Here is a 10,393-nt window from a genome sequence, read left to right as displayed (position 1 = left end):
CAATGAGCTCCGCCTGGCGGTATGCCACCCTCTCATAGGTACCAGATGCCTTGTTCCGCCGCCTCCCTTCCGCCCCGATCCCGATCTGGACGACCTGACCGGCTACGCACTTCTCACCCCCAGAGACCTCCGTCACCATCAGCATCAGCAGCAGCCGGCGTTCCAAGTGCTTCTCACCACCGCCGTCGTGGTCGACGACGAGGACGACACCTTGCTGCTGTACGCTTACTCCTACTCCTCGTGGACAGGGGCCTGGAGCCGGAGCGAGCCGATCCAAGTCGCCGGCAGCGTGACCATGTCCGGAGACTGCGCCGGCACGGTGGTCTCCGCCGCTGGGGACGGGGATGGCAGCGTCACCACCATACACTGGCTCTACAGGGACGGCATAAACTTCTACACACTTGACGTGACCGCCTCCCACATGGGGATGGCGCATGCCTGCTTGACCGGAATACGGGCCGGCGTCGTACAAATTAACCCTACGATGACATGGGGCCGGCCACTCCTATGCGTCGCCGCCGGAGAAGGACCAGGGACAGGGAGACTCTCACTCTTGACGATTTTCTCCAGTTTTGAAAAGCTAGAGCTTTGGAGCCGCGAGCACGGCGAGTGGGTGTGGACTAAGGCGTGTTGTCGGCAGAATCAAACACAGCTTGTTATGTTTGCGGAGAGCAGAGGCGCCATGCTGGTGGAGCAGGGCAATCGAATTGATGGCTCTTGACCTCCAGACCATGCACATGGAAACGGTGATGACAAGCAGCAGCAGCAGGCGGCCATGGAGATTCAACGCCTCGGTGCTCTATGAGATGGATTGGCCCTCCTACATTGCGCATGCTCCGCTGGCTTCCTTTCTTCTGCATCTAGCTAGCGGAAATAGAGGAAGTACGTGACGTGAGTGAGGGATATCAATAGACGAACAATCTTGCTAAGTCTTAGTCGACTGAGACTCGATACTACTATATCCATGAGATCTTATATTAAGATTCATGTAAAATATTCTTTTCAGTTTTTTTTCTCTTTTGCATGTTATGTTATTTGACTAACACCTAATATAATACATGCATGTGTTATCTATTCCCAACATATTGTAGTATATATACATGATTTTGGAACAGAAGAGAAGTGAAACTGAAACCTGGAGGGGAATCAAATACGTACCTTATTATGGGCTTCGATTATATTATATATATATGTGGAGTAACAGTCCAACTTAAATCATTATCATTAAACTCACTTGTTGATGATACCTAGCTCATGTATTGTATCGATTGTTTTTTGCTTCTTTGTTCCGGTGTATACGGAATCGTGGTCTTTTCTAATCTCCCGAAAGAAAGTGCGATTTTTATACAGTTTTGCTAAAGCACATCTAGATGTGCCATAAGTATTGCACATCTAAGTCATATGTCATTGATCTTACATTAAGATTCGTGTGAATATTTTCTTTCTCTTTTAATTTTTTCTCTTTATACTTGATTCACTCACTTAGATGTGCAATAAATAGGGCACATCTAGATGTGCCTTAGATACACCCATTTTTATACTTCATGGTAATTCAATTTTTTTTTTGAAGAAAAGGGCCCAGCCCCGATTCGATTGCAAAGCAAAGAAATCAACCAGTACATTACCGAAGAGCTACAACACCTACAGACTACAGCAAAATAAAAACATCAGGAGAAATAAAGCTCCTAGTTGTTAGCTATTACAAGGGAGACAGGCACAAACAGACTAGGAAATAAACCGGCCACAGCCCTTGACTAGCTATCAACATCAGAGCCACATGCTCAACTAAAACTCAGAACTCCTCAGCCTGGATCCGGCCACATCAGCGGTAACGGCGCTTTGATCTGGATCTCCAGCTCCCGCACCATGTCCTGGATTTGCTTCTTAACAGGGTCTGCAGACAGCGGTTCCCATCGTGCAGCGTACAAGGCAATCTTGCGCCACAGCCCCTGTATATTGATCCATTTGGCACGGTTAAAAAGCAAATCGTTTCTGGTATTCCAGATGGCCCAGAGACCGGCTGCATGCACAATATTAGTAACACTCAGTTTGGTCCCTCTAGACCAGCAGTTCGCAAAGGAAATCATGTTGGTTGTTCCTCTATAACCAGTAATTTTAGAGATGTTTCTCTAGAATTCAGTCGCAACATCGCAGCCAAAAAATAGATGGTGACAAGATTCACTGCATGAACAAAAGGGGCAAGAAATGTCAGGGACATTTTGCCTTTTGCCCAAGTTGTCCCTAGTTAAAATCTTGTTGTTAATCACCAACCAAAGAAAGATATGGATCCTGGCAGGGATCTTAATTTTCCACACAGCAGGAGTGTTATTAGGTAACACACCCCTAAAGTTAACTACGTTATACAAGGATTTAACAGAGTAAACCCCGCTGGAATTAAGATTCCAGATGAGAGAGTCATCAGTCTCAGAGAAAGTAATGGATTTAGCAATCTCTAAAAGCTCAAACCACAGAGACATAAGCTCACTGGAGAAACATCTCCTAAAAGAAATCTTAAGGTTAAGACCGTCCCACACTTGATCTAAGGTGCAATCATGTTCATTAGCAATATTATATAAGTCCCAGTAAAGAGTTGCTAGGGGGGCCGAGCCAAACCAATGGTCCTCCCAAAACCTAACTTTCTTACCATTGCCAACCTTCCAGGAGTAACCAAACTTAGTAGCTTGGGCAGCCCAAAGAACACCCTTCCAAAAAGGGGAAGCACCTAGAGAAGGACAACTAAAAATGTTCGGGGACTGGGTGTTGTACTTAGCATCAATGATGCTTTTCCAAATCTTCCCCTCATCTCTATTATATCTGCTGACCCAAGAAGCAAGCAGACATAAATTCATATCAGACAGGTCAGTAATCCCCAGCCCACCATGCACTTTCTTCATAGCCAAGGACCCCTAGCTAGCCAGGTGGTATTTGTGATGCCCTTCATAATCATCCCAAAATCAATGGGCTAGTTGGGAATTAATGAGCTTAATAGCCCACTTAGGGAATTTAATATAACCCATTAGATACGCAGGGATGCTGGCTAGGCAAGCTTGGACCAGAACCAGCCTTTTACCAAAGGATAGCAGCCTCCCTCTCTAGCCAGCAGCCCTTTTAATAATAGTGTCTACTAAAGGCTGGAGGTCCTCTCTTCTAATTTTAGGGTAATGGAGAGGAGCGCCAAGATACTTAATAGGAAAAGCACCAAGTTTACAGCCTAAAGACTGAGCAAAACTAGTAGCCTCATCTCTATCAATGTTAATAGGCACCAGATCACATTTATGAAAATTGATCCTCATACCAGATAGTTGCTCAAAACAAGAGAGGAGCCACTTCAAATTATTAGCATGTTCTAAATTATTGTCTAAAAACAAAAGGGTATCATCAGCATACTGCATGCTAATGACCCCAGCTGGGTTAGAAGGAGGAAAAACTCCAGCAATCATGCCCTGATCAGCTGCTTTGACTAGTATTCTAGTGAATACATCAGCTGCAAGGTTGAAAAGCAAAGGGGAGGCAGGGTCACCCTGCCTCACACCTTTGCCAGTGATAAAAAACTCACTATTAGTGTCATTGATCCTGATCCCAACAGAACCATTATGAAGAAGAGAGCCTAATTTATACATCCATTTAGGGCCAAAACCTCTTCTCTTAAGCATGTCTAATAGGAATTCTCTATTCACCATATCATAAGCTTTCTCACAATCAAGCTTAAAACAAAAACCCTGGAGGTGGTTGCTAGCTACAGCATGCACCACCTCATGGGCAGCAACAATACTCTCCAAAATAAATCTGCCTTTTATAAAAGCAGTTTGATTAGGAGAGATCAAGTCATTGCAAACTGGGCCTAGCTTATTAGCAGCACACTTAGCAAAAATCTTGAAACTACAATTAATCATAGCAAGGGGTCTGACCTGTCCAAAGAAACAACATTTGGTTCTTTAGGGACAAGGGTCAGCAGGGAGAAGTTGAGTCTAAATAAGTCCAACTCCCCTTTCTCCCAATCTCTAAAAAGTGCAAGCAAATCACTTTTAATGAGATCCCAGAAATGTTGATAAAACAAAAAGGGAAAACCATCAGGACCAGGAGCAGCTTCAGCATAGGAGCCAAAAACTGCATTCTTAATCTCTTCTTCAGAAAAAGGTTTTTCTAAGTACTCAATATGATCAGCAGTGGCCATGCTAGCCTGGTCCCAAAAATCATCAACTAACTTAAGATTCATAGCAGGAGAGAAGCCAAAAAGTTTCTTATAATAATCTACTGCATTAGCAACAATACCTTCAGTGTCTTCAACTGGGCCATCAGCAGTTTCTAGAACAGCAATATGCTTTTTCCTCCTCTTCTGATTGGCCAGGGCCTGAAAGTAGTCAGAGTTCAGATCCCCCTCTTTTATGTCTCTCTCCCTAGCTCTCTGTCTGGCCTTGATTTCCTCTTTCTTCCAAATCTCATTTAAATCACCTGCAATCACTTTCACTCTAGCTTTAGAATTAGGGGAAAGAGGTTGAGTTTCTACAAGAATGTCTAGACAATTATATTCAGCAACTAAAGCTTGCTTAGTTTTGTTTTGGGAGGCCTCATAATTAAGGCTCCACCCTTTGGTGGCTTTCCTAGTATTCCTGATCTTGAATTGCCAAATATCAATAGCAGAAGAGCATTGACATTTAGCATTCCAAGCCTTGTGTACAATCTCATCAAATCCAGGAACTTCTAGCCACCATTTTTCAAATCTAAAGATTTTATTCTTGGGAATAGCTATAGCATCAGAATAAAAAATAAGGGGGGTGTGATCGCTCCCAATTCTAGGAAGAGTTTTAACCTGACTAGCAGGAAAAAGTCTTTCCCAATTAGCAGAAACAAAAATTCTATCTAAAGCAGCCATGACTAGATTGTCGTGGTTATTGGCCCAAGTAAATTTTCTGCCAGCATTCTTAATCTCAATGAGGCCAAATTTATTTATCCAGTCATTAAAAAGACCAGCCCAGTGCTGGATAACTAGGCCGGTGTTCTTATCCTCAACAGCTCTAACCAAATTAAAGTCTCCACCCACAATAGTAGGTCCATTCCAGTTATTTAGAAGGTTATGGAGTTCATTAATAAAATCAAGCCTAAAGTTATCATAAGCAGAACCATAAACTGAGATTAGCCTCCAAACAGTGCTATTACACTTGTTCTTCAGCAAGCAGGAAATACTGAAAGTAAAAATATCACAAGCTAAGATCTCAAATTTATCTTCCTTGACTCCCACTAACAAACCTCCAGCAGTGTTATTAGCAGGCAACCAATTCCAGATAAAGCCATTTCTAGAGTCTAAGGCCTCTAGCTGATTAATACTAAACTCAGCCTTCTTAGTTTCAGATAAACAAATAAAGTCAGGGCAGTGAGATCTAATAATCTCTTGCACCTTGGAAATCTTTTGAGGGCCATTAAGACCTCTCACATTCCAAAAAAGTCCTATCATCTAAACCTAGTAGATTTTTTAGCTTGATACTTTTTAGACCTCTGATTTTTAACCTCCATCCATAAGGAGGCAACATCAGCCTCTTCCTCCATATTTGGATCAGAGTGATGGTCAGATTCAGTATCAAGAGGAGCATCAGAAGTATACAAATTACAGAAATCTTTCTTGGTGACTTCAATGTCTCCAGGAAGAAACATATCAGGATTATCCTGTTTAAATTTGTTTAATCTATCAAACTCTATTTTCTTAATAGCATCAACATTATTGCTAACTTGAGAGGGATTATCTCCCATAACAATGCCAGCATTGAGTGCTTTAGAAACTAGAGTTTCATTGTCCAGGCAAGCAAAAGAATTATGGAAGATTTTGGGGTTATTACCTCTGGGAATCTCCAAGTTCTTCTTCTGCTTAATCTCTTGAGCTTTGACCAAGGTTGGCTTCCCATCTCTCTTGATCCTGTTACTCATCCTAGTGGATATAATAGGGCCCCATTTGTCACCACCAGCTTTAAGGCTAGCAGCAAGAGTAGGGCAGGGAATTAACCCTCCAAGAGAACCAGGGATACAGTCCTTGCTGGACACTCCATCCTTAATAGCAGTTTCAAACTCAGGGAGAAGAATTGTCCCAAAATTCTCCATTGGGTTTTTCTTAACAGCTTGCAGGTAGCTTTTAGTCTGGAGAGCATCTTGGATCTTCAAGAAAACTGATCTCTCCAAAGGGCTGTTGTTATTCACATCCATCTTAGACAGATCAGTAGGAGAAATATCAGCCATATTGTGGGTTCTGTTTCTAGACCCACTAGGAGCAGAGGCAGGTCTTGGTCTGAAGTTGGAGTTCTTCCTGCTGTTGTCAAGATCATGTTCCATCTCTTCTCCCAATAGGTCATCATTACTGAACTCATCTTCTCCACCCTGTTTTTTGCTGTTGTCATTCTCATCATTCTTGTGGTCAGGGGGATCAGAAGGGTTATCAGAATCCACAGCAGTTTCCTCATCAACTTTAAAAGTGAGAAGATACAGTTCTTGCTGAATTTCAAACAGTCTGTCTCTAGGGATCAAACTAGAATCTCTAACAGCAACCTGAACTCTCACCACTTCATAAAAACTTCTGAAAATGCCGTGCCAGTCAATATTAGTAATGACACCCAAAGTAGCAGCAACTTGGGCAATCACAGACCAAGAGCACCAGGCAAGAGGCAGGCCTACAATATCCACCCAGACCTCAGTCAGGGAATCAAAGGCAGGCAGTTCTCCATGCCAATTCTTGAAAGATATGGAAACACCTTTCTTCTTGAGGTTAATGGAGTCATAAGCAACTAAGTCTGTGATTTTTTTGTTTGGAGGGAATCTGACAAGATATTGAGAAGCATCATAAGCTCTGATCTGCCAAGGCCAATTGGTTTTCCACATACTGGTGAAGCAAGCACCTAGCTCCTCAGCAGAAATTTCACCTTCTTCAATAACCACCAGACCCACATTTCCAAAGTTTAGCCAGTCACTGTTGCTTTTTTCTCCAGCCTCAAGATGAAAGAAGCCCAGGCCATTCCCAGCACTACCCCAGAATTGAGCAGCTGGGTAGGGTTTGTACCATAAGGGGCAGGCATCCATATGGTGACCAGGGACAGCACACATAAAGCAAGTTTTTGGAACCTGACACATACCAACATAGTGCCCAGGCAGTCCATAGTTGAAACAAATAGCCCCAATATATTTAGGGTCGACATTGAAAGCATCAGGCTCAACAGTAGTCAGAACAGCCTGAGGAGCAACAGGTCCAGCATCTGTTTTCTTCTTTCCAGCAGCGTTTCTCTGTTTCTTCTTGCTCTTACTCTAACCAGTTTGCCCATTTCCAGAACCAGGCCCACTACTAGCAGCTACAGGTTGATGGAACTGAGGATATTGCATATGAGCACATTGGTTGGGGGCAATGAAAGGGAATTGAACCTGTTGCTGATTCGGCCAAGGGTTAGTAGAATACTGATGGAATCCAGGGGGAGGATATCCTGGGAACATCGATCCCATCTGCGGATACATCATCTGCGAGCTAGAGGCCAAAGGGAAGATGGGAGGCTTAGCATAGATGGATATAGGAGGATTTTGCTGCTGTTGTTGCTGTTGGGCCAAAGGGGGGCGAACCGGGGGGATAACAGGGGGGACAGCGGTGACCTGGGAAGGGGGACGCAGCTTGTTCCGCCCCCGGCTACCATTGACTCTCCCACCTCCTCTAGCCCCCTGCCCCGCTCCAGCTCCAGCCATCTTGCGAGTCACCTCCGCGTAGGTCTCCCTTCCTTCTCTCTTCGACCAAAAATCAGCAGAGAAACTAAACTTAGTGGGGGCTTGGTGTTTGTCAGCGGCACCAACAGGGAAGCAATCGTCCGCCGTGAAGCACCTACTCCAGAACTTATCCTTCCTCACCCAGACTAAGGAAAAGGGAGGAGGGGGGCGACGCGGCCGCCGACGAACCCTAGCCGCCCCTGGATTAGGCACGCGATTGGGAGGAAGGAGAGAATTGGGGAAAGTGTTCCTTTTATCACCAAAGCGGCGGGCGCTGGTGTCATTCTCTCCACCACCTCTGACCATCCAAACCCTCCTAGGCCCATCGCCCACCACCGCGTTGACCAGTCTCACCGGAGGCAATACTTCAAACGGCGGTGGCGATGGCGATCTCCGGCGAGCAGCAACCTCTGAAATTGAATTAGCAACAGAAGGGGAATGGGGCTTACATCCAGAATCAGCCGATTTGAGCATCAGCTCGTCGCCCTTCGGAAAGGTCTCCATCTCCTCCTCTGCTGCCTCGATGTGGAAGTCGCCTCTCCCTCCGCCCACTGCAGAATCAAGGCGGGGGAGAGCTCCTGGCCCAACCCGAAGATGGAGGCTCGCTCGAGGTCTGTGGTGTTCGCCATTGCCCGCAGCGCGAGGTTCATCCTCGCCACAGCTAGAGCCTGCGACGCCTGCTCCGCCGCCCTTGCCGCCCGATCCGCCGCACGCTCCCGACGAGCCACGTCCGCGAGCAGCCGGCGAATCTCCGGATCCGCTGCAGCTCCTTCTCCTCCCTCCATCAACAGATCTGAGAATTTCCGCCCCAAAACACTCCGACTCGCCAGTTCGGATCGCCACCGCCAATCCCACACCAGCACGGGTCTTCTAGATGCGGCACAGCAAGAGCCCTCCGCCGCCGGAGCAGGGGTCAGCGGCGTTCAGCGAGCTCAGGCCGGCGTGGCTTGGGAGCACGGTGGGGGGCGCGGGGTGGAGCACGGTGGGGGGCGCGGGGCAGAGCGTGGGCATGGGAGAAGAATTTCATAATCAGGAGAAGAATGAGTGGTGCCATGTTGCGTTCTTAAGTCAATTGTCCAAACTCTCATCTTTACTCAGGATGGACATGGTCCGGACCGGTCCGGTCCCTCACTGAGCCGACGTTTGGACCGGCCGCCGGCGGGCCGGACCGGACCGGCCAGCCATGTGGGCCTGTTTTCAGGGACCGGACCGGCAGCGTCGAAGCCTGGGCCGGACCGAGCGGACCGGCCAAGCACCACCGGCGGCGACATGCGCAGGTATAGCAACGTGGTGGGTGACGTGGGCGGGTGCTATGGCGAGTGGACGAGGTGTGCGTGCGCCGGCGGCATCGTGGGCGACATGCCGTAGGAAGTGTGCTGGGTCGAGCCGGCAGGGGCGCAATTGTTAGCGATGATCCTGCGCATGTTTATTGCTCCCTCCGTAAACTAATATAAGAGCGTTTAGATTACTATTTTAGTTATCTAAACAGTCTTAGTGGTTGTTTGGATAGAGAATATTAGCGCCGAGTTTTAGGAAAACAAGTTTTAAGCAGATTTTTTGGTAAACCGGTATTACTTATTTTTTGATGTATAATCTGTTTAACGAAAACTTTGTTTGGGTTATGGAAGGTGTAAAAGCAGCGTACGCAGATCCTTGTTTGGAGACCGCTCGCCTATGGCTATTCCCTGGCTTCTAGAAAAAAAACTATTTTCTATTCTCCTACCCCTGAACTCGTGGCCTTCCCAAAGCTGGCCACTTTCCCCAAATTGGCCGGACGGCAGCCTCCAAATCGCCGATTCGTCGTCGCCATTGCCTCCTGCCACCACCACCACTTCTCGGCAGCTCGGCCTCTTTGTGTCAAGTTAATCACTGCTCGTCCCCAGCTCGTCCAAGCCACAGCTCGCCTCTGCTCTCCCATGGACGACACGGCGCACGCGCGACGCCGGCGGTCGATTTCCCTCGATGGCTAGGTCGCCGCCTCTACCTCCACTTCGTCGGCTCCTCCATAGGCTTTGTACGGATTTGGTAGTCAGCCCGCCGGAGCCCAAGAAGAAGCACAGGGACATCGGTCTCGCCTGCGTCGTCGTCAAGCGCAAGCTCGTGGTGGATGCTCTGCGCCGTCCTTGGCGCCTTCGTCCTCATTGATGTCTCTATCAGCATCAGCGTATTCCATGGCCCGCCATCAGTCAAGTACATCGACGCTGTCAACAAGGTGCTCCAATTCTTCAACTACAGAAATGTGAGTACTACTTCACTTCACAGAGCCAAAAAGATACCTGATTGCGTATGAATGATCTATTATCTTTGCACATTCAGGCGCATATAGGCTAGTCAATTGATTCATTCTTTAGCTTAGCCCAACACATGGACGTTCACGCGCATTTGTACGTTTTGATCTCACCAGAAATTATGTGCACAGAGTAGTTATCTATTTCAGATTTACAAGTTCATTTTTCAGATTGTTACTACCTTTACAAGGTTAGTAGCTTAGTCTTGTCCATTTAGTTCATCAATCTCACAAACTAGAGAAGGCATACAGAGCTTTTACTGATTGCTTCATTAGGTGATTGGCATAGAATTATTATTTCAGCAGTGCTATCATCTGTAGCTGTAGAGACAGAGTGTGCTTGAATATAAATAGAATAGAAAGTTCCTGGGCCTACTAAGG

General features: G+C 46.6%; 1 protein-coding gene across 1 annotated transcript; it reads right to left on the bottom strand.

Annotated features, from left to right (window-relative positions):
* Nucleotides 1-1,884: 1,884 nt before the first annotated feature.
* LOC147992638 (uncharacterized) lies at nt 1,885-8,510 on the bottom strand. The gene is made up of 4 exons (XM_087539093.1): nt 8,262-8,510; nt 5,832-7,281; nt 4,273-4,452; nt 1,885-1,949 (listed from the first exon to the last, which is right to left on the bottom strand). The coding sequence occupies exons 1-4, from the start codon at nt 8,508-8,510 to the stop codon at nt 1,885-1,887; spliced, it is 1,944 nt and encodes a 647-aa protein (XP_087395219.1).
* Between the last annotated feature and the right edge of the window lie 1,883 nt (nt 8,511-10,393).

This window comes from Triticum urartu, chromosome 1A (assembly GCF_056163025.1).
Source record: "Triticum urartu cultivar PI428250 chromosome 1A, HENAU_Tu73, whole genome shotgun sequence".
Lineage (NCBI taxonomy): Eukaryota > Viridiplantae > Streptophyta > Magnoliopsida > Poales > Poaceae > Triticum > Triticum urartu.
The sequence above is the reverse complement of the archived record's forward strand: the minus strand, read 5'-3'. Positions and strand labels throughout refer to the sequence as shown.